The 16903-nt window shown below is 42.7% G+C and overlaps 1 protein-coding gene across 2 annotated transcripts in view; it reads right to left on the bottom strand.

Moving 5' to 3' along the window:
- DRC2 (dynein regulatory complex subunit 2) overlaps positions 1-16903 on the bottom strand; it is a 100925-nt gene that overhangs the window by 75539 nt on the left and 8483 nt on the right. For both annotated transcript variants that reach the window (XM_078685864.1, XM_078685859.1), the window contains exon 3: positions 15865-16010. In XM_078685864.1, the coding sequence (XP_078541990.1) occupies positions 15865-16002 (138 nt within the window). In that variant the 5' untranslated portion in view covers positions 16003-16010. The remainder of the gene's footprint in view (positions 1-15864; positions 16011-16903) is intronic.

Raw genomic sequence — 16903 nt, forward strand, 5'->3', positions numbered from 1 at the left:
CGTCCCCCTCCTTTTTAGGTCTCGCCTGAGAAAGGGCATGGCTGTAGCATGCAAGACATTTCGTTTACCTACAGTGGGTTTAGAGCCCGCCCATTGCTTACCACTGGTTGGCTTCATTGTCCCTCTTATTTGCTTGCTTCTCTTTAGTCAGCTAGTGCCGGCTTCACTAACTCTTCTTCTGTTTTGATCTCCCTTGGGGAATGGCTCAAGTACTGCTTCCTCGCACAGTGTCCACAGCCTAACCAGAAACCTTTGGGCAGAGAAGAGCCCCGCAGGTCATTATGGGTCGCTCATGCGAGGGAGCATGAATATTAATAAGGCGGCTCAGGCCGCATTCCTTGATTGCCATGGGCCCACGAGCCACACCACTTCTTTTGTTTTCCTTCTTTTCTTTTTTTGTTGGGGGTGACCGGATGATAAACTCATACCATTTGAAGCTACACTGAGGGAGGTCAAAGAGATGATCCGCCAATTTCTTCAGACGAATGATACCCAGACCCCTCTAGCTCACTGCTGTGAGACACTTTGAAGGTTGTTGTTGGAAGCATTCTAATAGCCATCTCTTCTAGACTTTACAAGAATAGAAATGATAAACGTGCCACACTAGAGAAACAAATGAAAGTCCTGGAAGAGGCGCATAAACAATCTGGTGAACATAAGGTGCAGAGACAACTGACACTATCTAGGAAACAGTTTAAAGCTCTGGAGGTGGACAGGCCAAATATGCCCTCTTCTGCAAGGCAGAAATATTACAAAGGAGGTAATAAAGTGGCGAGACCTATAGCATATAAACTAAGGGACCAAGCACACAAGAGCAGAATTCAGGAGATTTACACACTAACAGGGTGTAGTACGCACAATGAAAGAGAGAGTGCACAAGCATTCAACCACTTCTATGCCAACATATACACTGCTGACGTAATAGACATCGCTGGTGTCTGACACCTACCTCATCTGCACATACTACAAGCCTGCCAGATTTACTATGTCTGGAAGCGGACATTTCCACAGACTAAGTCCTTGCAGTCATTTCTCGACTACAACCTGGGTAGACCCCAAGGTTGGATGGGTTAACCTCAAGCTTCTAAAAACCCTTCAGCACCCAGCTGGCCTCCATCCTAACCCACCTTTATAATTAATTATGGGATATGAGTGCTCCTAGTGACCCTATGAGAGAGGCAGTGATCACAGTACTCTCTAAACCTGGGAAAGATCCCATGAAATGCCCTTCCTACTGCTCCATACCCTTGCTCAACATTAACGCTGAACCCTCATAGGAATACTAGCTGCACGCCTCAACCCATATATGCAGGGTCTCATAGATCCGGACCAAGCCAGCTTTATACTGGAGACAGGCTGTAGTGAAAACACTAAAAGTCTGATGCACCACATAGATAAAGCGACCCGCTTTTGAAGCCCGGCGTTCTTTATATCGATCAACGCATTTGATCAAGAGCACTGGCTCTTCCTCTGGAAAGCACTCACCAAGATGGGTTTTGGTACCTGAATTCGGGAGTGGGTGGAGTACAGCTACACTAGGCCAGTGGCGTGAATGAGAGTCAAGGAACTAACCTTGCACGCATTCCCCATAGCCAGGGGTCCACACCAGGGATGCTCCGTCTCCCCACTCCTAGTCTCCCTTTATATGGAACCACTAGCACAAAGAATTCAAGCGAATGTGCAGAACACAGGCATCACTATAGGCCACCAGGAATATAAAATAGCCGTCTATGCGGACGACGTAATGGTCGTGATCACGCAGCCGTTCACCTCTCTGCCAGCTCTGCTGCATGCCTTCAAGGAGTTCAGCAGCATCTCTGGCTTTAAAGTAAACATCTAAAAATTGCAAGTCCTGAACCTCATGGTTCCGCAGTACGATCTGCTCCACTTGGAGCGACAGTTTCCCTTTCCATGAGTGAGCCACTGGGTGCCATATCAGAAACTTGAAGTCTGTTCCACCCCAGAGAAGACAGCAGCTTGTAACTACACTGACCTCAGGGACACAGCCCACTCAGACCTACAGACATGGAAGGGAGGGGAGGTAGACTCTGCTGGGTGGGTAGAATAGCGGGGGTGAAAATGTCCCTTTTCACCGAGATACTCTATGCTATGCAGACCCTTCCACAGCAACCACCTCCACACCGCTGTGATGTATTCCTATAGGTTCTGAATCGATCCCCCTATTCCTGACCCTATTCTGGTTGACAAACCAACAAGTTAACTAGCAGTCAGCCCATGAGGCAGCAAACCCCCATGATGCAGATACCGTTATCTGACGAAGCCACACTACGGCACAGGAACGTGTTATCTGATTAGGTCATAACGCTTGCGATCTAATTAGACAAGCGATATTCCTCCAGCCCCTGATAAGGCATACGGAGTTCTCATAACAAATCAAACCTATGACAACCTGGGAAAAACCCCTGCGGCCATTGTTTTGATTTCACCAAGAACTTCAGCAAAAGAATGTGCTAACGACCTGGTCGTATGACATCCTTATTGACGTATCTATGTCCATCCTTACGTCAATCTCGGCACCTTAAAGGTATAAATATTACCGATATTGCCCTATGCAAACACACGCGGTGGTGACGAGACGGAGCAGCCATACTTGCGGAAGCCCAGAGCAGACCCCGCTGGCGCAGCCCCGCCTTCCTGACGCGCTGAGAACGAGACGCGCTGCTTTCTCCTGCCGAGAAATCCAGCACCGGCGTTTCCGGGTAGCCCTCGCAGACAGCCTGGAATATCGAGAGCAGAGAGAGAGATACCATCCCTCATTCATCCTAACTTCCAGGTACAGAACTGAATAACCCCTCACAGAGAATTCTTTAGTCAGTCACTTGGCAAAAACAAACTTAACTTAAACTGTAACTTTCTACTCCCGCCCACGTATTAGGCTTAGGTCAGGTACACGGGCTAGGCGTAGCTAGAAACACCAGTTGAGTACGATTAGTCAAATGTATATGTGTATGTAATATATTTTATTCATTTTAAACCTTCATATGGCTTAGAAACCATATCAATGTTTTTACAGTATTATTTTATACTTCTGCTTTTAATGTATGCACTTTACTTAACGATAAGTATTGCAATAATATCGATCCATTTCTCTTGTACGAGAAAAGAGACTGATCAATAAATAACATCTTTTATTGAACACGCCTGTCTCTTCCTTTTCTCTACAATCTGATGAGACTAAGAATGCACGTACTGACTGAGTAAAATAAATTGCCTTTTGTTCACACGACTCTTGAGATACACTCTTGATTAGGGGAGAGCAAAGTTGTCATGTTCTATGGTTGTCAGAAACTAAATCCCTTCTTGTCTAATCAGGGAAGTTAATTCCTTCCTGAACATTTGAGAAAGTTTCTAGTGAACTCTGAGCTAGCTGGCAAACCCAAAACTTTAAGTCTAATATCGACAGTAGTAGACCTAGTTAACGTCTGGTCTAGGCCTATACTATTGAAGGTATTATTCCAATGCGCAGAGCCTATTGGGATAATAGGAACTACACTACATGGCGCCCAACGCGTTTGGAAAGGGCGATAAAACTAACGTAAGACATTTAAAGTAACTCAGTCGTGCTTTCTCACTCAGACCCCTTTTTCCCATAATACTCCAAAGACGTCTGGAGTGGGTAATAAAGGTAATATCCGCCAAACATCGCAGGAGGAAACTCCTATGTATGGTACTTGGTTTAGTCAACGTTGAAGGATAAACAGTTCCAAAATATTGTGCATCTAATCTTTGTTTCCATAAGAAACCTGATATGCAAACAAACAAAGTAACCATCCTGTCGGTAAAATGGTAGACAGTGATGATGAAAGAGAGGCAGTTAGATTAGCAACTGAACTCGTAGCAGCTGATACTGCACTGCAAGACGCAGACCCGGATATAATACTCATCCCGGTCATTAAAAGGAAATCTATAACTTTAAAACTTATAGAAAATGGACTGACACCTAGAGGTGGTACAGTCATATTCGTAATTGAGGCACACGAATATCGGCAGACAGAGGTATACTATTCATGGATAAATTTTCCAGCAGCAAATGCTGTAACAAAGTACTTCCACTATTACAAAATAGAGGAACCTCCTGAAACGTACACTCCTTTCGAGGGGGTGGAAGTACCACTCAAATTTCAAGAGCACCTGCTCTTATTTGATGGCGCCCTAAAACATAATAATCACATCACCAGGCTCGGTCCCTTAGGTAGACCAGGAGCAACGTGGCCGGTCCTAGCCGGATACACACCACATCCAGACATCGACGGGATGTCTGCAACAAACCTTTTAACACAGCTAAAACAATTAATAAAAATACATAGACAATTAGTCCAGTATGTGATGCGGACTTCTACAATTCAGCCAGCAATTAAAATTCCATAGCTGACCCCTCACCAGGGGAACACAAATAAAATTACACCACAGAACATACAGTCCTGCCTAGGTAAAGTACCAGCTAAACGGGAACAAATACCATTCTGGTTGGCACAGAAAATAACCCAAATAGAGGCGGTGTTTCCTGACACCACCCCGTTAGAAAAACACAGGATTCTGACTATCTGTCTTCCAATGGGAATCGCACCACACATTGAGGACTGTGACACTTGGGGTACAGTCTTTGCTTCCATTTACACAAAAACGCACGGTGTTCCATCCATTTCGGTAATACCAGATGTGCTAAAACAAATTCAAGACGAATATGGTCCAGAACCCGCTTTAACTCTTGGTATGAAATTACTAAAAGACTTCAAGCAGGTCTCAGCTATATTATTAGCCAACATAAAGGGAGAAGCAGCAAACGTGGCGATCCGCCAGAGGTTAAAGGAGACAGATATAGCAGACCAACCAGCTGAAATTGCCAGAATCATAGAAAAATCCTATGAGGAACTAGGTAGAGATAGTTTAGGTGGAATACCAGTAAAACCACAACTGATTGAAAGTCCTGAAAAAATATTTTTTAATAATAATTCAACATCACAGAAAAAGAGCTGGGATGGAAACAAACAATCCAATCCTAAAGAAAAGAAATTCCAGTCCAGAGGCAGGTCTCCAAGGCGAAGAGAAAAATCTCCAAACCAAAGACACAGGTCACCCCAGAGTGACCCCTCTGGGAAAAGATATAACCTTAGAAATAGGGATAATATAAAAAAGCCTGATAGATATCAAGACATTGATACACGTCCCTCTCAATCTTTTCAGACTTCCTCGCAGAAATCGGAAAGAAGAGGACGATCAGAACAAAGAGAAGAGCACGCCAAGTCCAAAGACAAGGAACCTGCTCAGCTAAAAAAGAAATTACAATTTCCAAAAAAGAAGGTAGCCAGTATCAAGGTAGTTAACAATGCCGAGAATACTGAGGACACAACTGAAAAACGGAGAATGGGCTCAGACAATGCTAGACAGCGCAGCAGAAGTGAGCATAGCTCGCAAAGTCCTTATGAATCATCTGGAGACAGTGGACACGAATGAATATCTTCAAGTGGAAACTGCAGACACCAGAGTTAGCAAACCTCACAAAATATACGAAATAACATTACGTATAGAGGGAGATAAGACTAGAAAAATAAGGGGACTATTTTGGGATAATCTCTCCAAGGGCTATGACATCCTTCTAGCTGAAAAAGACTGGCCACCAGAATTTGTCAGGGAGTGCCCTCATGGCGAAGAAGTAATTATGCCTGCCTTCTCAAACCACATCCCAATTCATAAAAAATACACACTTGCTAGAAAGTGGGCAGTAGCTCTAGCTCCTGCTTTATATAAAAATCACGTAGGATGGGATGAGGACTCTCCTCCTCACAAAATCCAGTTAAAATCACAACCTACTGCACAAAGGCAGTACCCAATTAAGCAAGAAGCAAAAAAACAGGTAAAAGAAATTCTAGATCAGCTAGAATACCAGGGGGTGATTGAAACTTGCACCTCACAAATGAACAACCCTTTGTTTCCGGTCTCCAAACCAGACAATTCATACCGTCTAGTTTTGGATTACCGACACCTTAACTCATGTTGCAAAACTTTTACAGTGCAAAACTCACATAGTGCTGCACTAATGAATAACATAGTGCGCAAAAAATACAAAACAACCTTAGACATCTCTAATGGATTCTTTTGTCAAAACATAGCACCAGAGAGCAGATATTTGTCTGCGTTCTCAATAAATGGCACTCAAAAGCAATTCTGTCGGTTAGCCCAGGGGTACAAGAACAGCCCGGGAGTATTCTCAGCGAGAGTAACAGAATTACTACAAATATATGACGACGAAGCATTATCATATGTCGACGACATATACTTAACAGATGATGACTTGGAGACTCACTTGAAGAGAGTGAACACCATAATACTTGGGTTCGCAGCAGAGGGTTACAAATTCAACTTTAAAAAATCCAGAATTGCCCATCTGACAGTCCTGTTCTTAGGATATGAATTATCAAGTGAAGGCAAAAGCCTGGCTGACAATTTTCTAGAAAAATGTGCCGTACTCCAAGCACCTAGAACACTAAAAAACCTACAGTCAATTCTAGGCTTCCTAAATTTCGGAAGAACATATATTGCAAATTACGCAGAAAGGGTCAAACCCCTTTATGATCTAATAAAACCAGATTTTAAAAGATCTAATTGGACTCAAATACACACAGAAATATTGAGATCCTTACAAACAGACATGCTAATTAAAACAAAATTAGAAACACGTGATAACACACACAATCTTGTGATCTGAGTCATCCCAGGGAGATGCGGATTCACATACCTGACCTCTAATGAGGGAGAAAAGGTACCAATTGCATTCAAATCACACTTGTACACAGAAGCTGAACAGAAATTCAGCATTAAAGAAAAAATTGTTCATGCAGTTCAAACCGCAATAGCTGGAGAAAAAGATCAAGCGGACGGTAGACACATCACAGTCAGAACAGCTGAATCAGCCTTTGAGGCATTAACAACACCATGTAATTTACCAACAACAACATTGAATCCGGAATGGATACAATGGGTGAATTCAATCACAACGGACAAAGTATACTACTACTTTGATCCAGAACTAGAGGAATTAAAAAATCTAGAATATGAAAAAACATTCCCTCTGCCAATCGATATTCTGCCTTTACGACATTACGCCTGTGTAATTTATACAGACGGACATGCTCAACCCCCCGTTTGGGGAGAACAAGCATACAACCCCACATGTGGGATTACAAAAGAAGTGTGGCGCGGAGGTAAACTAAGACCTCTATTAACAAAAACACACTCAGTAGAAACTAATTCAGAACAACAAACTGAAATATTAGCATTGAAAATGGCGCTAGATAATGCGGATCGCGAATTCCCGACACTTATAGTGTCAGATTCATATTACTGCGTCAAATCATATAACAACGATTTGCAGACATGGATTCAAAACGGTTACAAAGATGACACAGATGCAACAATAAAGCAGAAACTGCTCTGGGAACAAATAGCTCTTTTACAAAAAGAACTACCAAAGACTCACTGAGTCATCGGCGTGATGGCGTTCACGTTGCAGGGAATTCATTGGCTGACACAGCCACAGCGGTAGCAACTAAATCGGCTCCCGTAGTTCGAAAAAAGCGTACATTAAAATACATTGACGGTGAAACAGTGCTGGCGGTGAAAACGTCATTAAAAGGCGACTGCTCAGCGCTACCGATCAACTATCCACTCAATTATACATACATAATCGATGCAAACTCCGTCCCTTTTGCTCGAATCCCTGGAGTGGGGGATAGAGTGATTCCAAACATGGACAGGAGAAACTTGTTAATCGCAGACGCACATATGGGTGAGGGTCTCGGACACCTCAAACTAAAAGATTCTCTGGAAGAATTACAATCATGGTACTGGTGGCCAGGCATGAGCCTGCATCACACCATGTTTGTAAAAAACTGCCCAAACTGCAACAGAGATCGCAGTGGGGAGAGAAACAGCTTAATACCTCGTAGTTTTACTCCAGAAAAAATCAAGAGTAAAAAGCAAGGCTTGCGATTAACATATACAGGCTAGTTTCCACTTATGATGTAGACCACCAGCACTCGGCTGACGTCTGGACTGTTATACAAAGATTTGCGAGTCTAAATGGCATATACGCTAAGAGCATGCTACGTTTGACCATTGTTTTCACTCTAGCCCTCCAGCCTGAGGGGACACATGGCCAAATGAGCATAGCACAGCGGGAATCTTCTCACTTCCTTCCTGAGGGATACGGGATGGTGTAAAGAAAAAACCAAGGCATAAAGCAATCTATAATGGAAAGGTATTAGGTTCGGGAGCTGGGTGGGTCAAACATCTAATAAGTGTCCAACGTAGTCTAAATAACTTGCCAAGAAATTCTCTGAAGGGATTCAGTCCGTACGAATTATTATTTGGAACTAGGATGTTGATCTCTAACCTTGATAGTCAGACTTCAGTGGTGAAAGAAAAAAGCTTTGATATCAAAGACCGTTTGGCTATTTTGCAGGACTTAAACAAAACAAGAAAAGACCTGAGCAACATAAAGTTGAAACAACAGCCAACAACCACTGAAGAACCACCACCTGTCCCAGCAAGACCTGTCTGGATTCCAAAAGTCGGGGATCTGGTCAGAGAAAAGATCGCGGTAAAGAAGGAATTTGGGCCTTCTTACAGAAAAGCAGTTCCTGTCTTGTCTGTCAACGGGACAAGATCAGTTGTACTACCGCCGCTTGCTGGTAAAAAGGAGAACCGAGTTGTATCCATCGACCTGGTAAAACCACAATCATGTGGCCGATAACAAATAGTAGGCCAAGTGGACTCCCAATAAGTAGCAGAACACCAAGGTTTGCTACCAGTACAGAGGTCCTAACTAAGAGGCTTATTACATTCGAAACGCCTACAAAAGAACAACAAGGACTATGCAACAATGCAATGGAACTTAGACCTCTGAAAACCCAAATAAAAACATTTAGCAGAGACACACCAATCTATAATGAAGTACCAAGTGCAAATGCAAGAAACAGTGATCCTGAACCAATTGGAACAATTGACAGAACTGCATCCGGCTACTTCATAAACTTCGATGATTCCTCTGAAGGCTTCAGTGAATCAAAGACACAGCCATCATCAAATACCTTTAAAGATAAAGCTAAAGAACTTTTGAAACAACTGAAAGAAACATATCTGGTTTCTCCATGGCTTGAATTTTGGGTGGGTTTTGGTGCATTTATCCTCATACTTTGGCTCATCATGGTACTAACTTTGGGACGCTTCATTGAGGGAAAATATGCTAAAATGGACACAGCAAGTCAGAAAATCAACTTGATCCTCAAACCACACACATCTTCACACGTCGAGAAAAGAGAACTTTCTTCAGCCAACTTCACAGCCAATCCTATACCGGGTGGGGTAGCATGGGATAACACTGACTATGAAATTTATGGTCCGGTCGAAATCCTGAAATATCCACACCAAATTAAGATCTCATTGAGTGACTTTGTAAAACCAAGCTCATTTGCTGATGATTGGGACTTCGAAAGCATTAATAATATGATGTCTGACTTAGTAATGTCTGCTAAATTTACCAAACATGATTATTTGCAGGGTTCTACAAATTATGATAGTATGTACTGTTATAACCACTATGGTAATCATTTTCTACATAGATCTGCACAACCTAGAAATGTTTTAAATTATAATCAATGGGAACATTGTGCAACCCCTCCAAAAGGAAGCTCAAGAACCGTTTACGACAAATATTCATATTTTTCAGGTTTTAACATAAGTAATGCTGAAACATTTTATTTCAAATTGTCAAATAAGACAGGGATGAAGACCATGATAACAAACACGAAATTGATATATTCAGACTCATTCTTTGAACAAATGAATACTTTTGGTTTTGATTATTGGGACAAAAATGTTGAATTGAAAAGTGTTTGGGGTACAAAAGAATGGCAAGTACAGGGTATAGAATCTTTGTTTAGAGCCTGCATGATCCCAGAACAAATTATATTTTTAAATGACACTGTTCAACAAACCACCTGTCTTGGCCTAGCCAAAATCAAAGACTTAAATAAACCGTCTATTCCAAAACCAACAATGAACAGCAATAGTTCTACAGAAGAAGAGATAGACGTAAATTATGTATTAAACCAAAACAGAACACATCCAGATTGGAAACAGTGGTTGATCTGGCCCACAGATACTAATAACTGTCAAGACAGATTCCTGAACAAAACACAGGGGTTCAAAATGACCAGGCCAGACCCTAGATATCCTCAAAGACATCACCCAGGGATAATAACCACCTACAGTGTGGGCAAATTATGCCTTCAATGGCTACAAACTTCCACACTGGCAGAAATTAAGCAACACCTAACTTTACTTACTGATGGTGCTGACTTGCGTGATTTCACTATGGGACCACGCAAACAGCGTCAAAAGCTTTTCATAGCAGCCTCTGTATATGCAGCATACAATGAGGCCTGGAAGGTTACTCAAATTGAAACAGCAGAGAGAATACGGGAAATTGACCGTATTCATTTGGAAAAATCACTTTCTGTAGTGGACAATGGGTTAATGACTCTGTCCTCCAGAATTTTTTCTTTGGACAGCATTGTGTCTTCAGCAATTGACATATTATCGCAAGACTTACTGTTATTACAACACGGTCAGTCCCAATTGCGTTCTATTGTACAGCTTGGCTGGACGTTACAAAATCTGCGTTCAGGCTATGTGCCTTGGCGTTTAATCAACACAACGTCACTATTCTATATCTTTAACCTTACTGATAGACAAATCAGTATGGCCCAAAAGGGAGCTGATTATACAATCCTGAGCATTGAGAAACTTGAGAGATTACCAGTGACAATGTCAGAACGACCTGTCAGTGAATGGATAATACATGGGATAATAAATATTCCAATTTCAACCTTCAGGTTTCAATACTGCCAAAAATATATACAGGCTGGCATGTACGAGAAATTGGGAAAGGGGTACATTAAAACAACATGGGACCTGCCCTATTCACATGCATGTGTCAGTAATAAAGGACAGAAAGTGTTTCTTAGTGGCAATAATTGTGCAATGTCACTAAGCGGTACACTTCTGTGTAACGGAATTAGTTTGCACGGAGCCTGTGAAGGGAACTCAAATAACCTTTCATGTCACCAGCAAGGCGCACCTGCAACAGAGATAGAACCATTCTTTCAAAGACTCTATAATGGGAGTTACATTCTAATTGTAGATCGCAGATGTTGTAGTCTTATGCCCGGGACTCCTTATCTCGTAACTATGACTGCGAAGGTCAAGTGCTGTGGACACTCATTGTTCCCCAGCTCCTTTCCAGACAGGGAGGCAAGGGCATGGCCCAACTTGAAAATTACTTCTATTCGAATAGATACTTTAAGCAGAATGAAAACAGTGCTTCTTCAGACGCCGACCAGGCTCACGTCATCAAAAGAAACATATGATCTACAAGTCGCAAGGACGACTGCAGAGATACATTCATTATTATCAACTAATTCCCCCATACATTTCGCAGAAATCCTGAATGAAATCTTAAATATTTCTGATACCAGTGGGGTCTCACAAGTATTTAAGACAGTATTTTCGATGGCATTAACACCATTCAAAGCCATACTGGGTATTTTTCCAGACTTCGTCCATTCGATTTTTGGCGGACTTCCCCTCATTTTAGGACTGATTGCAGGAATCATATTCCTAGTCCTTATTTTTTGTTATGGCATACCATGTCACAGACAAAACACCTGCGACAAGGGAAGAAACAATCCTAGCCATTGGATACCGGGACCGGATATCAAGAATCCTGGGACTATCCCGGCTTAGAGACCTGAACATGACTTGGTTTCTATCCTTTCGACCTATGTGGCAACGATGTGTTTTACCTGTATTAAGGTGCCTGCTATGCGGAGAAGAATGCGTGTTAGACACCTGTCTGACACTACAATCGGATGCGCCAATGGATGCAGAAACATTGTTGAGTCCGATCAAGGCTCATGCTTTGTGCTGCCCTCAAAGGCTACCAATCCTGATGACGGCATTCGTGGAAGCTTCACCACTACGATTAAGGGGTAGTGAAGTACAAGATGAAAGCAGCATCGATCAGGTACGACCTTCTGTCAGCAATCCAAATCGGAATGTCAATGGAGACAATCATGCGCACGAATGCATGGTTACACCTATTTCCGAGTTAGTGGAACTCTCCCAGGAAGCTGTTGACAACTTTTTCGAGAGTCTAAATGATATGATGTTCTCACCAGAGCAGAAATAGAGACTTTTGAGCAAGCTCGTACACGGCGTTCCCTGAATTTGGCCTTCAACTTTAATAACACAGTCACATGAACAGCTTTCCCTCCAGTTCACGGAGAGCAATTTTTTCAGCAGCCCCGAATTATTTTTTACAATTTTTCGGGACACTTATCTTCTGCTTAAAGTAAGAGACTATTCCTAGAGAACTAAGATTTCTATTTTTAGACATCTTATAGACATTAGCTGCCCGCTGGTATGTTCATTGTATTATATTCTGTGATGAAGTGGTCTCGAACTTTTTTCTGTATTAAGAGCCATTTCATGTGTAAATCTCATATACCAAATAGCATTATTGTATACAAATGCGTTATTACTTTAGCATTATTCTACAGCTTGAGTTCATACTATACATATGACTGCATTTCTTCCGTATATTTGAAAATTTCAAAATGCATATATGTATTTTGGGGTGGTAAGGTATACACAATACTCTATAAATATATTGTACTATGTTTTACTATGCATAGATTAGTAAATATGACCATAGTTAGCGTGGAGTGGGTGTGATGTATTCCTATAGGTTCTGAATCGATCCCCCTATTCCTGACCCTATTCTGGTTGACAAACCAACAAGTTAACTAGCAGTCAGCCCATGAGGCAGCAAACCCCCATGATGCAGATACCGTTATCTGACGAAGCCACACTACGGCACAGGAACGTGTTATCTGATTAGGTCATAACGCTTGCGATCTAATTAGACAAGCAATATTCCTCCAGCCCCTGATAAGGCATACGGAGTTCTCATAACAAATCAAACCTATGACAACCTGGGAAAAACCCCTGCGGCCATTGTTTTGATTTCACCAAGAATTCAGCAAAAGAATGTGCTAACGACCTGGTCGTATGACATCCTTATTGACGTATCTATGTCCGTCCTTACGTCAATCTCGGCACCTTAAAGGTATAAATATTACCGATATTGCCCTATGCAAACACACGCGGTGGTGACGAGACGGAGCAGCCATACTTGCCGAAGCCCAGAGCAGAGCAGACCCCGCTGGCGCAGCCCCGCCTTCCTGACGCGCTGAGAACGAGACGCGCTGCTTTCTCCTGCCGAGAAATCCAACACCGGCGTTTCCGGGTAGCCCTCGCAGGCAGCCTGGAATATCGAGAGCAGAGAGAGAGATACCATCCCTCATTCATCCTAACTTCCAGGTACAGAACTGAATAACCCCTCACAGAGAATTCTTTAGTCAGTCACTTGGCAAAAACAAACTTAACTTAAACTGTAACTTTCTACTCCCGCCCACGTATTAGGCTTAGGTCAGGTACACGGGGTAGGCGTAGCTAGAAACACCAGTTGAGTACGATTAGTCAAATGTATATGTGTATGTAATATATTTTATTCATTTTAAACCTTCATATGGCTTAGAAACCATATCAATGTTTTTACAGTATTATTTTATACTTCTGCTTTTAATGTATGCACTTTACTTAACGATAAGTATTGCAATAATATCGATCCATTTCTCTTGTACGAGAAAAGAGACTGATCAATAAATAACATCTTTTATTGAACACGCCCGTCTCTTCCTTTTCTCTACAATCTGATGAGACTAAGAATGCACGTACTGACTGAGTAAAATAAATTGCCTTTTGTTCACACGACTCTTGAGATACACTCTTGATTAGGGGAGAGCAAAGTTGTCATGTTCTATGGTTGTCAGAAACTAAATCCCTTCTTGTCTAATCAGGGAAGTTAATTCCTTCCTGAACATTCGAGAAAGTGTCTAGTGAACTCTGAGCTAGCTGGCAAACCCAAAACTTTAAGTCTAATATCGACAGTAGTAGACCTAGTTAACGTCTGGTCTAGGCCTATACTATTGAAGGTATTATTCCAATGCGCAGAGCCTATTGGGATAATAGGAACTACACTACACCGCATTGCTGGTAAGCTTCAACAAATGAGAGAGTACTATATTTGGGGAGGGCAAGAAGAACCGCACGGCTAGAAAGAGGGCTTACCTACCAGTGGGTGGGGGGGCTAGGCATTCCACACCTCACCCACTACTATTGGTATCTCAACTTTTCCAAATGGCAGAATGGAAAAGGCCAATCACAGAACAACACTGATGTTTCTTAGACCAGGTCATTGCTGACATTAATATCTGGAAAGTTCTGGGGGTTCTCGAAAAACACCATACCTCCCTGGTCTATGTCTCTTCTATTACAAAGGCCACGATGGACACATGGGACAGGGTCATGCTCTTGAAGGGTCTATCAACCAGCATTTGCCCCCTCCCCTCAATTATTGGTAATCCAGCATTTCTCCGGCCATGACTGCTAAAGCATTTCCCATATGGCTAGACTCTAACTGTAAAAAGATTGATGGCCTCATCGACTACACAGGTCTTATAGACTCCCCCCAAATACAGAACAGATATTGTATCTCACCTGGGGAACGCTGGAGATACAACACCATTAAACATTGGGTCACCCAACCCTCAAACCGCCCCTCGGCCAGCAGAACACTTACAAAATTTGGAAAATGGTTATTAACTAGAAGTAGCAATAAGGTCCTGATTTCCAACTTATACGTATTCCTAAATAGAGCTCCTGGTACCAGTAAATCTCTATCCCAAATGAGATGGGAGGAGGAGATGGATCGTTTCTTCACTCTAAACAATAGACGGACATCCTTCATAGAGTGCATATATCCTCATTCAGTGCAGCAGGAAAAGAAGCGATTCTTAAAGTAACACATTATTGATACTAAACCTCTGCATGGGTTGCAAAATGGAAAGTAAGCAGTTCCAACCTCTTCTGCGGGTTTAACTGTCGTCAAATGGGAACACTGACCCACCTCCTGTGGCACTGCCCTAAACTTAAAGGATATTGGAAAGCAGTGATAAGGGACGTCAATGAGATCTTCGACCCAGATATTCTCAAGCGATGCCCTTCTACGGCTACCAATGCATTTACATACCTACTGCACTCCGATATAGGGAAAGCAATTGTGACAACACTCTGTACAAACAAACTAGTTATTATGTCCAGATGGGGCACCAAATGCATTCCTGACTGGATACACAAACTGTGGGACATTGTAGGAACGGAGTAAAGCACAGCGTATATAGATCTCAAACTGCCACAATTTGACAAAATGTGGGGTCCTTGAATTTGTTTCCGCTGTCGCCATTTCCATGAACTTTCTTGCCTGACATATCTCCAAATCCTTCGACTCTTACAAGATGAGGACAGAAACGACCACCACACTACGGGATGGTAAACTTGAACCCTGTGCCCAGAGCAATCCACATCTGCAACTCGACAACTGAGAGGAAGACGACACATTTGAGACAGAGCTCCCTCCCACCCCTTGGTTTGACTGCTTTAAGTTTATCTACCCTCCTCACCAAAATACCTCTCTTCCCCTCCCTTCCCCATCCCCATTTTGTCCCCTACTCCCAATGTATCTCTTCGTCTGTTGGTTGTAGGTGAATGGATGTATTATTAATTAAATGAATAAAAGGGACTTAAACCATAAAATACAGCTGCTGCACAATTCCAGAAGCCCTAGTTATACCCAGACTTGGTACATTCCATCCCACCTACCTTGAGGAACTGCATGAGCATGTCCTCCTTCTTTTTGCTCTGTTCCTCTTCAGCCAGCAGCTTCTGCTGCATATAGAGTAGCCGCTCCTCCTCGCTCATCTGAGCCAGCTTCCCCGACTTCTTCCCCTTCTTGGGCATGACTGCGTCTGCAAGTATCAAAAGGGACAATGTCATAGAATGGGTTATAAAGTGAACTACACTTCTATGATTATTGTCTCCAAAGTCCAGCCGTTCGCAAAGCCAACCACATGTCCCTCGCTGAAGCTTGCCTCACAACCTTAAGCTCTGCCAGTTCAAGAACTGGTCTCTCAGCTTTGCTTCTCAGGTCTGATGGCTGCATTTTGCCAGCCAATGACACAGCACTGAAATTATGCCTCAATGGACCCAGCCTTGTGCACTCCTACTGAACCACCAGCCATGATACTTTCTTATCTGCAGTTCCTATCCTAGACCTGCCATTGAATGTGATCCTTGAATTCTGCCACCCATGGTCCAGCACTGATCTCACACACACACACATACCCCCAAGGATCCAGCCCTGAGTCCCGCAATACAACCCCACCCATGATCCCTCCCATTCAAGTGTTAAGCTATGAGCAGTGCCATCCAACTATAAGCAAAGTCATTAGCACTGCTGCTCAATCTAGCACTGAGTGTCCGAGCACTGAAATTATCCCCTCCCTTGCAAACATCCAACCTTCAGAGCTCATTGATATTTAGCAGCCAAGTTCTTTGATTTGACAACACTAGCTCAGTCCTACCTTCTGCCACCCTCTAGCTCTAAGATATGACAGGAAGGAGTTCAGACCTGAAATGTGAAACCCAATGGCAATGTCAGGAGTTGTTCTATTTGCATCCAGTCCAAAGCTGTCCTACTGAATCCCCAACTCTGACTTCTGCAGTCCAGTGTCAGACTCTGAGCTCTTCCATACCGAACATGAGCTGTCTGAAGTATTCACTCTTTAGCAATGCTGTTCAAAGTCCAGCCCTGACATCAGTGAGTTAATACTTATACTTAAGCTTCCTCATCCATTTCTGA

The sequence above is a fragment of the Lissotriton helveticus genome, chromosome 1_1 (genome assembly GCF_964261635.1).
Source record: "Lissotriton helveticus chromosome 1_1, aLisHel1.1, whole genome shotgun sequence".
In the NCBI taxonomy this organism is placed as follows: Eukaryota; Metazoa; Chordata; class Amphibia; order Caudata; family Salamandridae; genus Lissotriton; species Lissotriton helveticus.